The following is a 23,261-nucleotide window of genomic DNA, read 5'->3' on the forward strand; positions in this document are numbered from 1 at the left end:
GCTACAGAGGTAGCAAATATATAAATACCACTGTTGCTATGGCACTAGAACTAACTATCCCTTGTTATCCATGAAGATTAAACGTTGAATCTTCTGTGGGTACCACAACTCATAGATACTCAATTTCTTGCATAAAATGGCATTGTGTTTACATAGAACCTATGCATCTATACAGTCCAATCTCCTGCTTACTTGTCCTTAATGCAATCTAAGTTGTCTATCAGTCATTACACTGAATTATTAAGAGATGACAGAAATGAAGATCTGTACATGTTCAATAAAGATAAGACCTCTTCTCTGAATATTTCTGGTTTGGGGTTGGTTAGATCCATGGGTGTGGAACCCTAAGATGTGGAGGGCCAACTATACACTCATATTCACAGCAGTAGGCACTTCATTCAGCCTTTGTATTTATAGCTGCCCATGTACACCGACCATACGAATGGTTACAACTATATATACAAGTAAATTAAGAAGGTTAAAGATGTTAACTTATTTCCAGATGTTTAGGCTGGACAGATTCCTTTAGTGGGGAAAAAACAAAAACAAAACATTCCAACTCAAAGTACATGAGATGTACTTTCAACAGTGCAGGACTGATTAGTGCATGAAATGAGAAGAAACCAGTCACATCCACAGGGGACCCAGGAGAAATGGCTAGAGTAGCTGATCAGGGACCACCGACTGACTGAGGGTGGACAGAGGTATTTCCTAAAGGGAACACAGGGCAGAACCATCTTGTTCCCCTCTCATGAATGTTTAACAAGCTGGATATGACTGGCCAAAGAATAGGGAACCTTGTGTCTGAAGGTTTTGCTTTGGTGATTTAAGTTACAAGAGAACAAACAAATAATAGTATAAAGTGCCTAAAGATTAAAATAAACATGTGCCATTTCCGAAAACATCTGCTTCCTATGGATTCAGGCGAACATAGGGGCATTCTCTTCTTTTAAATGCAAAGGAGCCTGGAGCCACTTACCATTCGCTGTGGGACAGTTGTACCTCCCTCTTCATTTCCCATCCCCATAGCACTTGCTACTCTAATGAGTTCTAGCTTTCTGCTTTCTCTCGGCAGACAGATACTCCTCAGAGTAGGAAGGTTTAATACTGGTCACTTATGTTCAAAGCACCTACCTGGGTCCTAGCAGGTGCCTAGTGGATACTGACTGGGTGAAGATCACTAGGTCGAGATGTACTCAATGACCTGGAAATCCAGAGCAAATTCTTCCAACAGAGAAAGGCCCTAGGTGTTTCCCCAGGTATCTGAAAATCTTCACTCATATGCCTTGCTCTCAGATCTTATAAAACTATGGATTTTTCCCACTAATAATAGATTACTTGAGGCAATCTTATTAAGACTAATACCAGAAAAACTAGCATAGAGGAAAATAACAGTTATGGGGGGAAGAGTATGAGGAGGGACCATAAATGAGAGTCCTGCAGGGGGACAGGAGTCTTCCCCGATGGATGTGTGATACCAGATAGGGATGTACTTAGCCATGATGAAGGCTGGGAAGCAAACCTTTTGAAGGAACCGGTATGCTGTGTAGGCAGATGTGGCTCTGGTGACCCCAGGAAAGTATGAGCGCATGGTGCTACATCTTTAATAGAGGAAGACGGCACGGCTCACCTGATAAGCTGAGCGTTGTCATGGGATTTTCGAGGTAGAAGCTTTATCTTTCTCCAGTCTAGAAACTCATGGAGACTGGTGAATGGGTCCTGGCTTATAGAGCATTTGTCGATGTCATTCCACACTTCCACTCCTACCAGCACGATCCGGATGTTTAGTGGTCTGTAAAACTAAGAGAATGGACTTCCTTGGAGGATCACATTGTCAGAAACATGAAGAGAGAACTGGAACTGATTTCACTGTTTGCAGTTCATTCTTGAAAGTCAGGAAAAACCCCTTTCTGGGCACCTTTGTTCCCATGGCAACAAAGTTTAAGAAATAGTCATAAGACTGGATGCAATGTTAACTGGACTCTTGAATGTTGACCAATCTGATGCTAAAGTTATCATCCATTTCTCCCCTGTCTCCTTGTATGTACATGGAAACAATTTGCCATGATTTAAGTATGCATATAGATGTAGGTTACCATTTAACATGCTGGAAATTAAGATCTACTGCAAGAAAAAACAAGATGAAGATCATTTAGACACTTCTGCCAATAATAATAATATTTTCGTTTTAAGTACAGTGTTCTGTCTATGAGATACTGAAAATGAATCTGAATTTCTCAGCAAAGAAATTGGATGACATCATCATGGTCTATCACCTATCAAATTAGTAAGCTTAGTGCCTTTCAGAATAACAGAAGCATAGATAAAACCTTCTGCAGTAAATTTATGACCACGCTTTTCTTACCATACCAAAAAGTGAGATGGAAAGATCTGTTGTGTGGAAGTCTTCTCACAGGAGCTTGAGAGAGAAAGCTTTGAACAGACTCAAAGGGAGTCTTCTCTTTCATTCCTACATATAGGGAGTAATGGTTTCAACCAAAGCCACCTTCCCCATCCATAGGATGTGGGGGAAGACAACTTTTCTAGTTGTCAAAGAATAGATTGTCTTATCTAAGCCTGGAGGGGCAGCATGAGTGGCTGCCCAACATGAAATGCACATCTGTCCATCCTGGGCTTGATGCTGAGGTGCTTCTAGGCCCAGAGTTCAGGCCACAAATCAACTATATAGTTAAGAACTGATATCATTCCTTTATAGTCAAGACAACAAGGCAGGGAAGGGCCATGCAAATCATTCCAAATCACTCTTGCTTCATATGCTTCATAACAGCATACTGCCAGGGAGATGATTCTGTGCTCACAGCTAAGAGATAAGGACACAAGTCACGTTGTTGCCATTTTAATCTCTTGATGCCAATGACATACAAGTCCACATGCATCAAGAAAGTTCCTTCCCCCTGCTTCTGAGACCCTAAATACACAAGGAAACAAGTATAGCTTTATAGCCAATTCCAGAGGGAGGCAGATCCTCTAAATTTCTAGTAACATCTGTCCATCAAGGAACAAGAATCCCAACAGCTTTGCATTTTGGAATTAAACATCATTCCAACGTGGTGAGCTGACGTGCAAGGAACTCCCTAAGACTGAGCATCCGACCCCAGATGCTCAACCCTATGCAAGGAAGCTCATCTTTTCCCTTGCTGAACCCCAGGGTCACATGGTGAACACTGGGTCATCAGAAGAACTCAAAAGAACTCAGCTGGGGCACAAATTATGTCACGAGCTATGCTGATTGCAGTGGTCCAAGTTGGGGGTTAAACAGATAACAAAGACCATATGAAATTAATACATTAATGAGACAATTACATAAGCAAAATGCTGTCCGATGGTATGGTTTTCATCAAGAAGTCACACGACTTGTGCCTATTTGCAAACTTCCAGGGCAAGTTTCCCAGGAAAAACAGTTTCAAGATCATCCTGAATGATGCCTGCTCAAATCAGGGGCACCCCTCAAGATGACATTCCCAGCTGTGTCATAGACAAAGGTCACAATAATCAGAAAACAAATACTCAATGCTCATGTTCAGGCCAACTTTCTAAGAGAGTCCCTAGGGCCAGATATCCTGAGTGGCCTTGAGGATTGTCTTCTGAGAAACTGTTCCTCAGTGTCCTCCCAGGAGTATTGAATGAAAGCAGGAACTAAGGTCTGCCCGGGCGTAACCTATCATCTTTCTCAGCACTGACTTAGCAACATACCGACCAGGGAGGCTCTTCCTACCGATGGAGAGGTTGTATTTCTCTGTGAGCCCTCTCAAACCACATCCTAGCACAGACTTCAGGCTTAGTCAACTCCTCTCTAAAGTTGGTACTGTTGGTTAACTTCCATGTGTGCTCTGCCTACAGCAAGCCTTTATGCACTGTTCTTTACTACCTTCACGGAATGTTCCTCTTTGGTTTGCCCACAGGTCATCTTGGTTCCTGTTAGTAAAGTTTAATGAGCAACCAGTACAACTCTGGCTTGGCGCCAAGGTGCTTTCTCAACCCTGCTTTAGTCCACAAAGCAATTCTCTGACTCAGGAATTGTTACTGCTCCCATTTTAGTGTCAGGATGCTGAGGCTCGGAAGGGCCAGGTAAATTATTCAGGATCATAACTACATAGCTGGGCTGCTGCACAGACAGGCTGACTCTGATGTCATGATTTGAATAATTAAAACTGCCACCCACACTGTGAGTACTGTGACTCCAGACTTCCAGAAAAGCTCACAGGCTTATGTAGGTCAAACAGAGCTCGGCAGCTGCCTGCCTGGCTCTGGGATCCCAGAATGTATGTAGACACAGTCAGAGACCCACATGAGTGACTGTCCTATATACACAACGGCCACAAATGTCTGCTGTCGGTTCTTGCTGTGTGCAGGAATGTGGCATAAGCAGAACAAATAAAGATTAGGATGGCCGCACCCTGGCTCAGCTGCTCAAAGGTTAGCACAAGTCTTTAGGGCACAGGACATGCTACCGTGAATCCTGTTAACTGATATGCCATCCCACTAAGCAATAGCACCAACAGGAAATCCAGAGACTGCTGTGATGGAAGGGTCAAAGCATTCTGGAAGGAATTCTGGATGAGAAATGAGGGAGGTAGAATTCCCTAGGGTCTCAGGAGAGCTTGCATTCTTCAGATGACTGGCCTGGGAGGAGGAAAAGAGGGGGCGGTCACAAGACTGAAGACAGCAGAAATAATTCAGGGTCCTTCAGAGGATGGCTACTGAGGCTTGGAGCTGACGTCACAGCTTAAAAGCCTGGGTTGGAGTGATGGCTTCAAGATGCAAAGCTTCAGTCCACAGACACTCACTCCGAGGTTCCTGTGGCAGAGTAATTGGGACCCAGGAAGGATGCCCTGAAGTTTTTTCTAGAAGCATGAACATCAGGAACCCATTCTGTTCCTGTTACCTGGGATTTTCTGGCCCCTTTTAACTCTTCACTTTTGTCTCTAAGTCACTTCTCATTCTTCCAGTCTGAAGCTTTTTCTTTCTTCAAGCCAGTCCAGCTAAATGGTTATTAATTTAGAATGCCCAAACGGAGCCAAGATGTCAGCAAAGGAAATGGCCACTGAGACAGTCAATGAGTTTTGGGCTGAGACTATCCCAAGGGTGTAGTTGCGAAACTGAAACTGGGAAGTCTGATGTTGCTTGGAGCCAACAGCTGTGGATACAGAGTTGCCCAAAGGAGTCTGAGTGTCCTCTCCAGGGTCTCTAGGAGCTGTAGAAAGGTGAACAGGGCTAAACATGTCTTTGTGCTCAGCAAATTGGCTTGGTCCTCCTTTGTCCAGGCTGGCACACTTGACCAAGCCCACTAGGTCTTCTAGAAGCACACTACTCTTTAATGATTCGCGCAAGCTATTAATAGACCCCTTCCCCCATTTGCTCATTTTCAGTTTTATGAACTGAAGCAAGGTAGAGCTTAGAATAATACATAAACACAGATAAGACAGAAGACCAGATTATCACTTCTTAAAGTGGGGCTTCAGCAATTTCTAGTTAGATGTTAATGCAGCCCACCATTTCTTTTTACTTCTGAGGGTCAATATGAGCTCTCTCCCTCTTTAGGGAAGAGGAGGGGGGCTATCAGATGACAGTCTGTCTTGGTGAGGTTAGCTTGCTGGCCTGGTCTCTTAACTACGTCACCCTTTCACTTTGTTGCTGTGTCTCTGTTTTATGTCACCTATTTTAGGCAAACTCTGGATGGGTCTGTATCAAGTCTCTCCCCAGGTCAATCTGAGCAGAACAGGAAGGATACGAATTAAAGGAAGCAACATTTTAAAGGGTAGTCACATGAACAAACAAAATGCTCCAGGGAATTCTAGCACCCCAGCCTGGTTGTGCTCCTGCCTTTCCATTTTAGACAGGTCTCAGGTAGCCCATGCTAGCCCCAAACTCACTCAGTGAGTCATCCTCACAGTGAGGATGACTTAGACTTCTGATCTCCTGCTTCTATCTTCCAAGGGCTGGAAATTACAGGCAAGTTTCACCATGGCCAGTTTCTGTGGTGCCAGGGATGGGACTCAATGCTTCATGCATAGAAAGTGGGTAATTAACCCACATCCTCAGTTACTATGATCCAGCTTTGACTCCTGTGCAACGCTTGACATATTTTCCAGGATCCTGCTCCCTGCCCCCACCCCCAAAGACTGGTTCCCTAACCGGATTCTCCTTCATCTTTCAACTTTAGGATACACAGTAAAATGTGCAAAGAGTTACTACTAAAACATACTTAAAAACCATGTGTTGCTCCAGAGTTCAGTCTGCCTCAAGGGTCTGATGAAAGAACTGGGACCTTTGGCAGTCTAAATTCCAATTCATCAGCTCCCACCCTATCTGTGTGCATCCTGTTCACACACAAACACAAGCATGCATGCACACACAGATACACACACACCAGCATGAATAAGCATGCATGTGTGCATACAACGACACATGCACATGCACACACATGCATGTGGCCATGTTCTGTGACCACAAGGAGTTACCTACTGTATCTATAAGGGGCAGGAGCAGACCAAGCCCTTCCCTGATTTGAATACACCCACTTACCCACAGTCCATCTCGCAAGATCACTGCTGTGTCTGCAATAACCCCTGTCCCTATCCCAGGGAAAGTGAGCGGCTCTCACCTGCAACTCTAGAGACCTTTGCTCACAGCATCATTGAAGGGCTGTGACTTGGGTGCAGGAGGAAGGGTTTCTATGGTTTCTATGTCTACCTGCTATGGGTCTGCTGTGACTGCAAAAAGAAGGACGACAAATCTGATGGCTTCTAAGTTCATGGTGCATAGAACTAAGGGCAGTGAGGTCTGTAGGCTCTTGTAGAGTATAAACACATTTATGGGAGGGCTTTTGCCTTTCCCCTTCTGAAAATGTTGGAAATGCAAATTGAACAGAACAGGATTGCTTGGAAAGAAAGATGTAGCAAGAAGTCTTTCCAAACTGCTCTGTGTGAAAGGTGGTCGTGCCACAGAGGCTTGGGTGTGAGAGGCACAGCTTAGCCAGGTCTTCCTTTTCGTATAGATGTCACGAGTAGGAGATGTGTTCCCATTGAGAAGCTCAGCTTTGTCTCTTCTCTCTACTGGTGACATCTGTAGTGTAGCCCTGTACCAGGTGAATTCCTGGCTTTGGGCCCTGGAGCTGCCAGCAACATAGAATATGAGAGTCTCCAGGGGACATCTGAAAACACTCATGTACACCTCTGCCAGCAAACAAGAAGTCAGACAAGTCTTTCTAAGCCTCTTCCTGAACCTCCCTCCCCAAGGAGTCATGTGTAAGCCACTGAGAGAAGCCCTGCCTCAGATAAGAACCACCAGCCTCAGTCAGATTCTATCTGGCAGGAGGGCCACTGAGAGAAGGGTGCATTAGACAGACCCCCCCGCCCCAATTTCCTTGCCAGCAAGCTGTAGAAGGAACCAGATTCCCAGGGGCTCTTCCCCCCAGAAATCATCTTACATAAATGGTGGTGGGGTCTCCCTTGTTCCCAGAGAGGGTCTTCTAATAGCTGTTGTTCTTAGAGGAAGTGTTCTCCAAATGTTTTTGCTTCTGCAAATAGCTTGGTTCATCAATCCTTGAGATGTGACTGGGGTGTGAAGATTCTGATGTGATCAAATAGCTATTGCCTGGCTGAAGTAATACTAGGGTGCTCTTACTGGGAGGCGGGGCCTAGTTTAAAGATTATAAAGGTGTGTCCCAAAAAGATACAATTGGAGGCCACTCCTTGCCTCTTTTGGCTCCCTGGCCACCACAAGTTGAGCAACTGTGTTCTACCATACCCTCTCAGCCAGGATGGTCCAGAACCTTGGAGCGAACAGACCTCAGCCTAAAATTCCTAAAGCCATAAGTCAAATAAAGGCACCCTCCTTAACAGTTTTTATTACAGGTATCTATCATGCCAATGGAAGGCAGAGGGGTAAAGGGGGGGAACTAACGTGGTGACTGAGCCAGAAGTCAGCTTCCGGGTTCTGGAAGTGGAGCCTGTAGAGCCAACCCTCTAGTCCACACTGGTGCATCATCAACTCTACAGTGGGAAGCAAGGAAGAAGCCAGGCTACAAATTCTTGAAGTTTCAATGCACCCTACCAGAATCCTGTCTAATACATTGTCCAGAAAATCTCCTAGGCTGAAACACTTCCTGGGAAGAAAAGATCCTAGAGGAAGCTGAGTCGCCAAAGCCATCCATGGTCCAGACCAGCTAGGGCTGGAATCTCCTAAGTTGCCCAGGACCTGGAAAGCACCTGCTCAGAGGACTGGCCACTCAGAGGACAAGCACAGGCCACAGCGGCAGGTTATGATTTTTCTGCTCAGTTGGAGAAAGTGCTTAATTTTCCCAACCTCATTCCCGAACACTGGCATGATCTGCATGATTTAATCACCTGCAAAGAAACTTACCTTGTCCACGTGATTGGCGATCTCTATTAACCGCTGCTTAACTTTCTCCAGATCTTTTCCTTGCCTCTGAAACTTAACAATTTTAAATGCCAGCATTAATAATGGTCAGAATATCGGTCAGGATTCCTCCTCTCATATCCCGGGCTTTGGTGATACCCTGTACTCCTGGGGGACCCTCCAGTACAGTACAAAGGGTTCTCATTGTGCCAGGTAGTTTCCCCAGCTGGGGAGTCCCTGCAGTTCCCTAAACTGGTTTGAGCCAAGGTCTCACAGGACAGTAACTTCTGCAATTCCTCCAACTTCATAAATGATGGAGGAAGAGACATGTTTTGGCAAAGATAAAATGAACAACGGGAAGACTCTCCAAAGCCACTTTTCATATCATCGCCTTGATTTTATCTTCCTGAGATACTTCCTTTATACTTGTTTTTAAACATTAAATATGAGAAGCAAGCAAAGCTCATGGCAGCATGTCCAAGGAGAATGGGGAAAAAGTTAACACATTCTTTCTTTTAAGTTGACCTTCCAGAATGGGGAGAGTTTTCTGAGAACTTGTTAAGCTGTTTTCATTCTTGGATGCTGAATGCATTTAGGAGAAAAATGTCACCAATTTATAATATGGTAATGGAATGGTAAGAAACCATAGGGAAGATAATCTAAAGAAAATTGATTAAAAATAAATTTAAAGAAAAAAAAAAAACCAAGAGTGCAAAGCCATTATCACAAAGGGGAAGGATTTCTCTACCATGTTTGTATAGCATCCATCCATTCATTCAATTATTCATTCATTCAGATTAAGATATGTCTAACTTTCCCCAAAACGTCAAAATGTAATTTAAAGCCAACTCTCATTCTCCCTAGATAAGTCTTCTTACTTAGAGAGTTTAGCTGCAGAGAAACCCTGTGTTATTGGTGGGTTCACCAATTTTTACATTACACTAGAGGCATCTTAAATGGTCTATGCTTCCTCAGATCAAAAAAGCCCATTTTTAAATTCTCATCTCCAATGTTTGTTAGAAGATATTGACAGTGGAGGTAAAGCGAGTCCTAACTGGCCAAGTAGTTTCTCTCATTTCTTTTTGAGATGAATTATACAGAGGAGTTTGACCGGTTCTTACCTCTCTGTTGTCTGCCACAATAACCAGCTCTACATACTTGGTCGTCTTAAGGGCCTCTCTCTTATGCTGTCAAAAGAAAGTGAGAGTTTAGTTTCCCTTAATACTTCAAGGAGGTGTCTAGAATACTGTGCATGTCTTTCAAAAACAGAAACAAATAAGACAACAATAGCAATATTTGGAGGGGAGACTCTTCCTCTCCTGGGCTTTGTGACTGTGTACCCCCCGGAAGTTGACTCCCAGACCCAGTGATCTTGTGAAGCCTCAAGGGGGTGATCTGGTTCCCACTTCCACATGGGAAACCCTAAAAAGGAGTTTAACATTCTTGCCGTCTCATTCATTGATTGTGAATTTAAAAGAAGTCATGGTCATTTTTAAAACAAGATGAACACATAAACGTCTCCAAAGAGCATTCTAGAAAGAGGGCCAGCAAAAGCTTGCTGTTATAGATTACACATGGGTGTGAAGACCTCTAATGGCTACAGTGGAGCCCAGCCTGTCATGCTGTTTCTTGAACTTTTATGGCCCATGTGCATCTGCTCCATGCTTTGAGGCAAGTAGAGGAGAACACACTTCATAGAGAAACTGTGGTCCCTCTGGGAAATGCTGTATTCTTTTTGGGTAAGGGATGCTTGTGGCCAGTCATTTATGAACATAGCTTGAAGCAGTAGAAGATCCTGATAAGCATAGAGATAAAGGTAGGTGCATAGATTAGGAAGAAACAGTATCTTTTAAAAGGCCTGGGAGATGACTTAGGAGAGTTGATATTGGCAAGAGTGGAGCCTCTGAATATGGAAACTGTGTATCAAGGTGCAGAACCGCGCCCTCAGCAGTAGAGATACAGATCCAAAGGAGATGGCCTCTGAGGCAGGTTATAACATTTTAATCAAGCTTCCTCAGAAAGCATTTGCACTCTTCTGTAAAATACTGGGAGGATCCCAAAGGCATTTTTAGGGGAAATATAACAATTCGTGGAGGGTGGTCTCAAAAAACTCAAACACTGAAAACAAAACAAAACAAAAAAAGCAAAGCCTTCTGTTTCTGCAATAACACACAGTTGAAGGAAGTGGGGGTTGTGCTTGTCTCTGGTCCTTCCCAACTGAAAATGCTGGTTTATGACTTAAGTCTCATACAGGGCTTAAGCTGAAAACTCAATGTTACAACCACTTGTCCAGACAAAAGCAAAAGGGATGAAGGCATGCTTTGAATCAGGTTTCCAGTCACATAATCCAGAGGGAAACATCTTTCATAAAACAAATCTCCAGCAGTCCAGAATCTTCCAAACAGATTTTTACAAGAAAAATGTTTGTATTATAGTGGTGTTCCTGCCTGCTGCCCAGCGGTGCTGATTCATGAATTTAGGTGTCCCTGAAGAAATCTGGAAACCTCATGGAGGAAGGAAAATAAAGTACCATGAAAGGTATAATTTCTCACGCTTTTACGGTGCTGCAAGGAGAAACTGTCAGGCTTGGTAACCGTATGCACAGGCAGACTTCACCATGCTAACTACAAATTCAGAAAGGCAAAAGTTAGCCCCCCTGTGTGTTCAAAATGAGACACTTCTGGAAATAGAGTCTTGTGATTTTCCCTTACTTAGTGGCCAAAGGAATAGAACTTCTTTCCCGATCCTTTCTCTCCTCACCTCTGTGATGTAAGCTTGTATATGTGTTTGTATTATGCTACTGTAGGTGTGTGTGTGTGACACACACACACACACACACACACACACACACACACAGAGAGAGAGAGAGAGAGAGAGAGAGAGAGAGAGAGAGAGAGAGAGAGAGAGAGAGAATGCATGAGTGTGCACATACATGGAGGCCAGCGGTTGATGATAAGTGTATTCCTCTAACCCTTTGCACCTTGTTTTTTTTTTTTTTTTTTTTTTTTTTTTTTTTTTTTTTTTTTTTTGAGATATCATTTCTCAGTGAACTGAGAGTTTATCATTTCAGTTAGGTTGGCTCGCTAGTGAGTCCCTGGCATCCAGAAGTCTCCCACTCCTCTGCCGGTGCTGGGGTGATAGGGGCCTGCTGCTGTACCTGGGTGCTGGGGATCTGAACTCAGAGTAGAATGCAGTTTACTGACTGTGTCATCTTTCCAGCTCCCAGGAACCAGTTTCTTTCTCTCCCACACCTCTCTCCCCCCGTAATATAACCTATTCAACCATGAACAAATCCAGCTAATCATGCAGACAAAAACATGGCTGTGGAAATGGAGAAATAAATTAATCTCTCATGAAAAACTCTTTGAGAGAGCTCTGACTGCTTAGGCATTTATACTTCTCAGACTGCAGAGGGAGGAATCTCCGAGCAGAGGACATTTCCAACTGGCTTTGGATCATCGTTTAGAAAACATACAATCCCAGATAATGAAAACAAACACATGAACACAATTTTCCTGTCTCTGCAGTTTTCAGAGAAATCCACATTTTCTCATGAATTTAGAGAACTGCAAGCTCAGAGAGAAGTTTAACCACATCGTAATGAAAAGCCACAGGGGAGTGGCCAGCTCCCTGCTGAAAGAGAGGCTTAAATTACCTCCATGGGCTCTCTACCTATCTAGGCTGTCCAGTTTTTAAAAAAAAAAATACACTTCAAATTTGTGATATGGGCAGCAACGTTAGAAACTGCTTAGTGACTGAATTTTTACTTTTGCAGGATTGTGAACAAAAGCTTGTTCCCAAACCCACACCTCTGAGACTGGCCCAATAGTTTCAGCTCCAGTGTAGGGGTAGAGTTGGGAGCAAGGTACCCAAGAGGGAACTAGTTCTTAGACTTCTGAAAGTCAGCCCAGCCAAGTTCCCAGAATCTGTCCTCTGAAGAGATCTCTGGTACAGAGACCTTAACTTGAGCTAGTGAAGGAGGGGGAGACCAGGGTATCAATGGGTTTTCACAGCAATCCTGTCTTCTTATGGCCTGACCCTTGGCAGAACATTTGCTCATCCCACAGTGTTTTCTGGGAGCTTTCTGTGTGTCATGTGATGGATGGGTTAGGTACTGGAGATATAGGAATGGACAAGACCAAGGCCACTTACTGCCTTCATGAAGCAATTTCCTTCTCTGCTATTGGGATGTATGGTTTGATTTTCTTATTAGCAGACTTAGCCTTTGTCTCTCTTACAAAGCTTACTGAGGTGGCTGCTAAAATCCTCTTCTAGGTTTTCTGTTTGCTTTGGTTCCATGTAACCCATTCTGGCCTCTAACCTACTATGGAGCTCAGGGTGATCTTGAACTTCTGATCTTCCTACCTCCATCTCTAGAGTGCTAGGTTCACAGGCATGCACCACTATATTCAGTTTAGGAGATGCCAGGGATAGAACTTGCGGCCTTATGCAGAGGCCTCAAGTGAACCTCAAGCTCTCGATTGGTGGCCCACGGGGAGGGAAGGAGTCCAGGCAGGTGAGCTGAGTACCAAGAAACATTAAGATGGACTTAAAAAAATTCCCAGAGAGAAAATGATGACACTCTTGCCTTCCAGAAGCAAATAGGGCTCTCACTACAATATAATATAGAGCCCTGTAAAAGTGACAAACCGCTCAGCTTTATGTGATAGTCGGCATGAGCACCCAAATCAGATGGATTTGTGATGCTCAGTGAAGAGCAAAAGTGCAAACATCTGCAGAGAAGTTGAGATAGTTAACATTTGGGGGGGGGGAGGTCAGAAGACGCTGGAGAGGAGCAATTGTGCTTGGCACACTGCATAAACAAGATTAATTAGCTGCAGCTACATTGATTTTTTTTTAAAGTATAGAATAAAGGCAGCATAGTGAGGCAAGTGATGGGCATGAAACTCAAACCTGTGTTCTTCCTGTTCATTACAGAGCTCTCCAAAACAATTGGGAGCTCCCAAGTATTCTGCTTATGTGGAAGGTAGTTTTTGCACAATCTATATTATATACCCCCAGTTTAGGATGCTTTCTTTCCCTCTTGGAAGACCACCACAGAAAGTTTAGAACAACACTGGGAGTTGAGGTGAATGACACAGGCATCCATGCCTTCTCTTGTCCACTTAAAGGCTCATTTACACTCCCATATTAGCAACACGGTATCATTAGGCAGGGGTTCTTATTTCTCACCATGTCAACGTGTCTGGAAATGACAGTAACCAATCATGGTTCTAGAGAGCTGTGTATGCTCAAAGAATTAAAGACTGAGTTTGTACTTCTAAATGAAATGGGAGCACATTGGAACATCATTTAAACTGTCAAGTTATAAAGCACGCAATGTGGGGAACAGGCATTCAACCAGGTACTCAAAGCCAAGAGCCTGAAAACAAAATGCAAATGTTCTACTTGTTGATGATGGGTGAAGCTTGGCTCTGTCACATCCTAGCTAGGGTCTGGACTTAAAAGCAGGCATGTTTGAAGAGTGAAATAAACATGAGAGGGACTGGAGAGGCTGCCTCTGATTCTCGCTCTTAGGTCTGTCACTCAAGAGGGGTGGGGCAGTGGGGGAATGAAAGAGAGACCTCTCGTGAGCTGAGGTAATGCTGCTACTGCTGAAAACATTTCCCTGCCACGCGTGCATGCATGCGTGTGTGCGTGCATGCTTGAGTGTGTGTGTGTGTGTGTGTGTGCTCGCGCACGCGCGCTAGCGCATGTAGATGCATGTGCTCATGTGTGCACGTGTGTATAGACCAGGAGGCAGCTCCAGGTATTCTTCCTCAGGACATCATTTGTATGTTGTTGCTTTTGTTGTTATTGTTTGTTTGGTTGGTTAGTTTAATTTAATTTTGTTTTTGAGACAGAATTTTTCACCGAACTTGCCAAAGAGTCTAGGATGGCTGGCCAGGAAGTCCCAGAGATCCTCCTGTCTCCATCTTCCCAGAGACTGTATTACAAAATAACATCAGCATGCCAAGCTTTTAAAAAATTTTTTAGTTATTAATATAGGTTCTGGAAATCAAACTCAGGTCTACATACATGTACTTTACTGACTGAGTGATTTCTCTAGCCTCATTTTGTTGTTATTTTGAAACAGGATTCCAGGAATTGGCTGTGTAAGAAGGATGCCCAGAAATTCTTTATCCTCTACCTCCACACTGCTGAGATCGTGAGTGTACTGTCATTGCTGGTGTTCCTGGGTAGTTTTATGATCCTGAAATTCCAATAGGCTCCTCTGACCCATATCCCTTAAATACCAATGCTGAGGTGAGCCCCAGAACTTAAAGGAGAGTGCTTCCCTCTATGGGGAGGCAGACAAATTAAAAAAATGTCCCGAGCATTGTACATGGACAGTCTTGGGAACCATCAGAGGGCAGACAGTTTTGAATCTCATGGTGCAAAATCTGGATGGGCAGGAAAATGTCCAGACTTGGCAGTTTAGTGGTTTAGGGAAACAGATATTCTGTACAGGTATAAAGACAACACTGGGGGGGGGGGGCGCGAAAGCATGGAATTTAACTCTTATTCTTTCAACTTAGAGGATTTAGAAGGGGTAGTTCAGCGGTAGTACACCTGGCCTGGTACGAGCAAGGCCCTGTCCAATTTCTAAAACAGCTGAAAAGCAAAAAGAAGAAAAGAAAGTTAAGTAAGGATGAATGGATTAAAATGCACCAAGAATAATCTTTAGGGAATGTTGACTGTTGGGTGTGCGGTCTAACTCAAATCCAGGAAAGACAAAATGTGTGATGGATATGAAGAACACGTTACTCTTGCTGTCCTTGGCAATAAAATGTTAGCATAGGGGACAACATATGTTTGATTTTTACATATTTCTTCTCAGTAGGAATAGGAAACACACACACACATACACACACCAAAAACAAACAAACAAACAAACAGGAAAAAGTTTATACTTTGATCTTTGGTTATTATCTAGTGAAGGAAAAGACACATTACTCCTTGCCCACAAAGCTCCACTGTGGCCTGCACAGCCCATGTGAATGGCAATCAGCAGGCACCATAGGGCAGTGTTGTTCCAGAGTATTATGGGAAATGGTGAGAGGAATTAGCTTGTAGCACAGACTTTGTTGACAACTCCAGTGCTACAGCAAAAAAAGAGTCAGGGCAGGAGGTCAGACAAGGCAGGCTGCTTCACAGCCCTGGAGGGAAGGACAAACACTAGCAACATAGCCCAGGGATAAACAAGACTTTGATAAAATCACTAGAGAAGACTCAGTGGCCCTCAGCACATGCAGGTGGCTAAAAAGCGTGTTCATCTTTTGTCCACACTTCTGAGATCCCAAACTGTGGGATGAGGAAACCTCAGTGTGGAGAATGAGAGGGGGTGGGGAATCCATGATTACTGTGTTGACCAGCAGGGTGCCCTACCCTGGCTTTACACTGCTGTCTGTGTCCTTGATGACTTTGACATCCTCTGACCCTGAGGATGGGACTTTACTCATCACAAGTTAATGGATCTGATGTTTACAATTGCTCTGAAGGTGCAGGGGATTGAGTTTGTAAACATACTCTCCCCAGGACATCCCCTACATCCTGAGGAATGGATGTCATTCTGTCTACACAACGCTATGGCAGCTCTTGGCCCAGGAAACATGAACTTGGAATTCCCTCTTACCCTTCTTGCCCACATTTGAGAGGATTCAGGGGAGATATCTTCCATGGTGAGGCTGGACTTGTTATGATGTGACCCACACAGCCCTTGGATATTCTTCACGTTCTCAGCTGGGACGAGTTTGTATTTGTCAGTGGTGTTTTTCACCGGTTCTACGATGTAGGTTTTATTTTCAAACACGATTAGTCCCCTGTTAAGAAGGTAATACAAATATTAATTTTTAAGGACAGTATCTCATTTATGGTGAAAATAGATTACTTTAAGTCTCTCTCTCTCTCTCTCTCTCTCTCTCTCTCTCTCTCTCTCTCTCTCTCTGTGTGTGTGTGTGTGTGTGTGTGTGTGAATGTATACCACATGTATGAACTAAGGAGGCCAGAAGACAATGTTGGTTCCCAGAACTGAAGTTACAAATGTTTGTGAGATACCCAGGATGGGTGCTGGAAATCGAGTTTTGGTCCCCTTGGGTGCTATTAATCACTGAAGCATCTGTCTAGTATACAGGATACAGTTCTTAATGAAAGAGAAAATAAAAGGGGAAATTCTGACTTACTTGTATTTTCAAGCTTTAGGCGGAAAATACATTGCTATGATTTGTGTTTGTCATTCACTTTTGAAATTGTTTGAAAACCAAGTTTGGGGATTTCACTTGTTCCAAATATTTTTATAGTAAAGAACAGACTTTATACTGCATTGTCTCTCTGCTTCTTGGGTTTTTTTGTTTGTTTTGTTTTTTGGTTTTGATTTTTTGTTTTTGTTTTTTTTTTTTTGTAAATCTCAAAGATATATTACTGTGAAAAAGAGTCTGGCAAAAAGATCCAATGTTACACTAAGTGCATCTGAATGAACTCAGAAAGGAAACTTTCCCTTCTCTTTAAAAATACATTTCTGCTCTGAAATAATTTGTCCTAGTCAGACCTGTTTTCTAAATCTTTGAAGAGATTCAGATATAAAAATGGGGGAAGATTTATAATGCTTTAAAAAAAACTTTTTCTTATTTAATCTATGGGAGGTGAATATGTCAAAGGATCTATCTTAGAACCCGCTGTGGACTGAGTGTGAAATGGAGCCCCCGCCCCCCCACAGCTCATGTGTTGTGACTGGTGCTCCCAGCTTGTGGTGCCGTTTGGGAAGGTTGCAGAACCTTTAGGAGGCAGAGCATTGCTGGAAGACGTGGGTCAGGTGGGTGGGACTTAAGGTTTTATAGCCTGGCCCTATTTCTGTCTATTCTGTACTTCCTGACTGTGGTGGAATATGGCCAGAAGCCTCTAGCTCCTGCTGCCATGCTCTCCCAGTGTGCTGACTGTATCCCTTGCATTCTAAGTCAATGCAAACCTTGCCTCCCTTAAATTACCTCATTAGGTTATTTTCCCATACTAACAAGAGAAGTAATTAATACAGTATCGAAAACATTTGAGCCAATCCTTGGATGTATGTGTGGTGATAGCCTTAAGTCCACTGGGAGCTCATTTTTATCTCCTTGTGTGTGTGTATACTCATACAGAGGCCGAAGGTCAATTTTATGAATCTTCTCTGATCACTTTACCCCTTATTCTTCGAGGCAGGGTCTCTCAATCAAACTCAGAGACCACCTATGATCAGTATTACTTGCTCTGGGGACCACATGCTTACACCTTCCAAGGCTGAAGTTACAGTTGCTATGTTCATCAGGCATTTACTTGTAGTATTCTGGGGATCTGAACTCCAGTTGTCTTGTGTGCACATCAAATGGGAAACCCTTTATAGAATTAAAGAACACTGTGGGAGCTTCCCTGTCCTGTAGCTGGGATAGGGTATTCTGGCACCCTGTGGCTCCAAGTTCAAGCTCCAGCTCTGACACTTCCTAGCTATGTTTAGGTTCCTGAGTGTCCTAAACTTGCTTTCTTCACCCACACTATGTGGATAACAGTAACTTCAGGGCACAATTGCTACACCACTCAGTGAGACCTTTCAGCCCCACAGGCAACCAAGTTACTGTTTAAATTGTGGCATCTCTCTTCCTTGGATAAGGACAGATCCCCATATCAGGCTGCTGTTCACATGTTATTCCAAAGACTGATAATTTTAGGCAACTCTCATACTTTGTGAATGTATCTTACCCACAGGAATGCTGGCCATCTGTTGCTCCCTGATATTAAATGCAGCACTCATAAGATAAACACCCTTCTGGGAACGACAATGACCAAAACAGAACCTTGTGAGCCAACAGTTAGGCTTGGAAATAAAAGTGTATAGTTTTAAAATACATGGACAAAGGAACTCTGGGTAAGGCAGTGGCTTAGAAGCCATATCAGAGCAAGTGATTGATTATGTTTAGGTAAACAAAACAGGGGTATCTCATAATTTCCTCATCAGACCCCAGGATCTGCTTGATCAATGTCACAGCTAACTTTCTATACCACAGACCAACAAACTTCCTATACATTGAACCTATACATTGGATTCACTGCTGCCATGGGTGCAGAATCCAGCCAATTCCAACAGTCTCTCAGCAAACTGGGCTAAAAGCCCTCATCCAGAAAACCTACAAAAGGTGTGCTAATGGAGATTTTTATTGACTGGGCCCCAGAAGACTGCTACCAGGACCCCATTAATATCTCAGTGGGACCAGTGAAACAGTGGGAGCCCTGTACAAGCTCTAGGCAATGCTTTGGGCACTGTACAGCCACCCCTGCTGAGGCCCTGTGAATTGGAGCATGGCAGCCACACAGAGACTGCCTCAGCTATCCCCAGGCTCACAGTACAGAGCCAAGTAGCTCATTAAGAAAACTCCACGGAGAGCTGGAGCTAGGAACTCCTGAGAGAAGAACAAGGCTGCTGAAAATCAACAAAGAGGAGAGCTCAGAGCAGAGCAAGGAAAGCAATGCAACGATCTGCCCAGGGAGACAAAAACCAACATCCAGGCCTCTCACTGCAGTCTCTTAAATCTCTGTTGAGCTCCCAGCCCCACTCCTCACAGTTATTTCTCATCTATATACTCCAGGCAGTGTAGCAGAGAAGCACAACCCCATGCTTACACTGTTCACCCTATTTCTTTTCTCTTTCCCCACCTCCTTTCCTCCTATTCCATCACCTAGAGCCCAAAGGCTGACCTGGTAGATGACATCATAGTCTCCATCTTTACCCTGCTCTGTCACCTACCATTAGCTCTCCACTCCCTTTCCCTCCTTGCCTCTATTATTCGTACTCTTTCTCTACGTGTGTGTTCTCTATGGAATCCTACCCTTCTGTTTTCGCTGGTTTTAAGGATGTACTATGTATGGCACAGGACACCCCTTTTCCAGTCTTGTCTATTCAGTGTTCTGTGCCCTTCTTGAATCTGGGTTGGCTTCTGGAATCTAGGGAGATTTGGGGATTTTCTTCTGTGGTTATTTTCTCCTGTGAAATAGTTTCATCTTTTGCATGAAATTCCTTCCCCTCTTCAGTGTCCGTAATTTGTAATGTTTGCCTGTTTGAGGAGCTCCCCTCCCTCTAGTTCCCATCTAACAATGTAATAGTGAACCACCCACTGTGACTCCTCGCCTTCATTTCTTTTCCTTCTACTCATACCTACAATCACCAACATCAGTATAGACGGCACCATCTGGGTTCCTTTACTCACTAGAACAATCGTTATTTAAAACATGTCTGTTTTGTAGCCACCTGCTACTCACTCTATTCTGAGAGTCGGTTAACTGCTAGAGAGTGACTATTCCTGCAGTCTGTATCAACCCACAGGGATGGACTAATGATCAATCCTGGTGCCTGCACAAGTTTGATGAAGGGATAGCTCAACCATCAGGACTCTGCTACAACCTGGTTTCTCTTGAACTGTAAATCTCTCCACTGAAAAAAGAGATGTGGCCCAAATTAAAAGAAGGAAAATCTTAGTCAACCATCTGACATTGCATGGGCAGATCCTAGTACAAAACCCGAAGTGATCTGAAAAATCAGGACTTCGTGTCTCCTTCCACACCAATCCACGTATAGTCTCAGCTCCTAACGAGGAGGACTTAGACAAAACTCTAGATACAAAGTCAAAGGAATGATTGTAAATGTGCTCAAACAGCTTGTGGAGGATGCAAATATTTTCCCAGAGAGCGTAAACAAACAAGACTAAATAGGAAAGTCAATTTATGATCTGGAAATAGAAAGTGAAGTAAAACTGAAGCAAAGAAATCCTGAAGAAATTGTGAAAACACAAGAGATAATGAACAGTGGAAAGCTTCCTAAACAGAATATGTCACAATGGAATAGCTGGGCTTGGAGACAAAATAGAGCAAGCAGATCAGCCCATCGAGGCCAGTAATAGATTTTAAAATGTATGGGTGGAACATACACGGATGTGGGGAATACCACAAACAGGTAAAAAATGACAAATTATGGACACCAAAGTGGGAGAAGAATTTCATTCAAACGATGAAACTATTTCACAGAAGAAAATCCCCAAATCTAGGGAAAAAGAAGCTAATCCAGAAACAAGAGGGACACAGAACACTCAGTAGACAAGACTAGGACAGAAGCTTCCTGTGTCACGTTACATTTTAAAATCGGAACATACAGAACAGAGAAAGTACACTGAAAGCTTCAAAAGAGAAGAATCAGGCTACAAGGAGAGATAAGCCCATTAGAACAATTGCTAACTTTTCAATCAAACCTGTAAAAGCACAAGAGCTTGGGATCAGGCATTCCATATCTGAAGGGTCACAAGTGCCAACCCAGCTTAATATAACCTGCAGAACCATCTATCATAACTGAAGGTGAAGAAAACATGTTCCATGGTTAAGGCAGGCTAAAGGAATTCATGGCCATCAAACCACACTCCTACACTGAACACTGCAGCGAATACTTGGGACTGAAGAGAAAGATAAACACTCAAGAGGCTAACAAAGGAAAAAAAAAGATGGATAAGAGAAATTAAACAAAGAAGGAGTATGACATCATCAAACACCATCCAGTCAATAAGAATGACAGGGATACACACACCTGTCTATGACTCTGTCTATAGATAATCTCAATCCACCCATCAAGAGCTACAGACTACAAGACAGGATTAGAGAACAGAATTCTTATTTTTCTCAATCAAGAAATGTACCTTATGGTCACAAATAAACATCACCTTGAAGTGAATGGATGGAAAAAGTCTCCCAAGCAAATGGGAACAAGAAGAAGCAGGTGTTATTATTCTAATATCTTAAAAAAAAAAAGTAGACTTGAAGCCAGGACTTGTCAGAAGAGATAAAGAAGGTCACTTCATACTGACCAAGAGAATCATCCAAGAGAAAACACAATTTTAAGTGTTTGTGTCCCAAATGCAGGCTCATCCCATTTCATAAGATGGATACCTCTAGATCTTGAGTCACAGACTAACTCCAACATCATAGTAGTGGGTGACTTCAATGTCTCACTTTTACCCTTAGACACTCTAACTGGGCAAACATTAATAAAGGAGCACTGAAATTAAATAACGGCAGCTGTTTTCTTGAATTCTACCTTATTTGGGGGATGGTTTCTCAATGATTTGCTGATTCTCAAGTCCCCCTTGCTCTTTGCGTTGACTCCAATCATCTGGGGACTGAGACTGAAACATGGCACGATGCTCTAATCGCTCGAGAGAAAACTGCTGAGAGTTTTTTTTACTCAGTGGAAAATTCTAGAAACTTTTACTTGGTCATAAAAATGTTCTCATATATCCTTTTATCTTTTAAGTCATCCAAAGGCCAGATGTTGAGAAACAAGGGTGAAGGCCTTCCCTTTGCTCCACACAGCTGGCAGCCTATGATACAGCATAATTAAATAATTGCTTTGGACTATCCTGGGTATAATTAATCATTTAGCTGTAAAGATCTCTGGAAAGAACAGTCCAAGATTCAAGCATTCACAGTTTCTGAGCCATGGAAATGTGATGTTCTCACAGCCCTCCCTGGCCCCCAGTTAGATAAGGGAGACAATTTGTTTTAAGTTGGATGTCATAAACATTTGGTTATAAATGTCAAGTTGGAAGAATCTCAGAGTAGAGAACTTAAATCTAGCAGATTCAGAACATAGGGTTCTGCCTGCTCCATACCACAGGGAGGAAAGGCCTAAAGAAGATATGTCATGGTTTGGGAAAGATGGGGACTGTAGGTACCTTCTTGAAATCTAGCCTCATTATACCAATTACTGTGGTGATCTTTGTTCAGATGAAGTACCAGTCATCATCCCCAGTGTCTAAGGTATCCAGGTAGCTCACAGAAGAGCTGGAGAGCCAACCCTGACCTATGGTGTTTGATGATGTCATACTCCCCCTTTGTTTAATTTCTCTTATCCATCATTGATTTTTTTTCCTCCACTAGCCTCTTAAGTGTGTTTATCTTTCTCTTCAGTCCCTAGTATTCACCACAGTGTTCTGTGTAGGAGCCGTGTGATGGCCATGAGGCTTGCGTTTCTCCGTGCACCCTAGCCCACTTCTACCAGCACTGCTTTGGGAGGAATGAGGCTCCCAGAACACAGACAAGAGAATTGAAGCTGGAAGGAGAAAAAGACAGACCAGAGAGATGAGTGGCTGCAGGAAAATCAACGGCCTTTTGTTGTAATAATTATTTTAAAAACGCCTCCAGCCAAGCCGACTGTCTAGGCTGCAGCAGCTCTGGCTAGATCAAACGCCATGTTCAGTGGCCGGAGGCCACGTGGGCGCTGCAGCTAGAAATGGCCTGCCAGAGACACCAGCCCTGCCACCTACAAGATGCCAGAGTGGGAGATGGCTCTGCTAATCTTCCACGCTGTCTCCGAAAGGCTGGGCAGTGCCTGGACCATCCTGCCAACCATACGCGCTCGGTACAGATGAGACTCTAAAGCGTAGATTATCAAAGGCTTTATATATTTGGTAATGATCAATAATGAGATGCCCATACAATCAGAAGTGTGACCTGATACCCAACTTAGATATACCAACTACCTTTGACTGGTGGAGACATGTGAACATCTGCCTCCATGTTTGCCTCTCCTCCCTCTCCCTCCCTTTCTCCCTCTCTCCCTCTCTCCCTCTCTCCCTCTCTTCCTCCCCCTCCCTCTCCCCCTCTTTCTCCTCTCCTAGCTCCTCCTCTTCCTTCTCCTCTTCCTCCCTTACTCCTCCCACCTTAGCTCCTCCTACAGCCTTTCCTTAAGATTCCAAGTCTGGGGCCAGGGATGTTGCTCAGTTGTTCAGTTGATGACATGCTTGAGGCCCTGGGTTTGTTCCCTTCTTAGCACCACATCAACTGAGTATGGTGGTGACTAGCTGTTATCCTTG

General features: G+C 43.6%; 1 protein-coding gene across 1 annotated transcript in view; it reads right to left on the minus strand.

The window, feature by feature from the left end:
- Adam12 (ADAM metallopeptidase domain 12) overlaps positions 1 to 23,261 on the minus strand; it is a 328,831-nt gene that overhangs the window by 72,733 nt on the left and 232,837 nt on the right. The window contains exons 6-9 of the mRNA XM_034485928.2: positions 16,019 to 16,205; positions 9,504 to 9,569; positions 8,386 to 8,457; positions 1,631 to 1,800 (exon numbers count right to left, since the gene is read on the minus strand). Of these exons, the coding sequence (XP_034341819.1) occupies positions 1,631 to 1,800; positions 8,386 to 8,457; positions 9,504 to 9,569; positions 16,019 to 16,205 (495 nt within the window). The remainder of the gene's footprint in view (positions 1 to 1,630; positions 1,801 to 8,385; positions 8,458 to 9,503; positions 9,570 to 16,018; positions 16,206 to 23,261) is intronic.

This window comes from Arvicanthis niloticus, chromosome 1 (genome assembly GCF_011762505.2).
Source record: "Arvicanthis niloticus isolate mArvNil1 chromosome 1, mArvNil1.pat.X, whole genome shotgun sequence".
NCBI classification, from domain to species: domain Eukaryota; kingdom Metazoa; phylum Chordata; class Mammalia; order Rodentia; family Muridae; genus Arvicanthis; species Arvicanthis niloticus.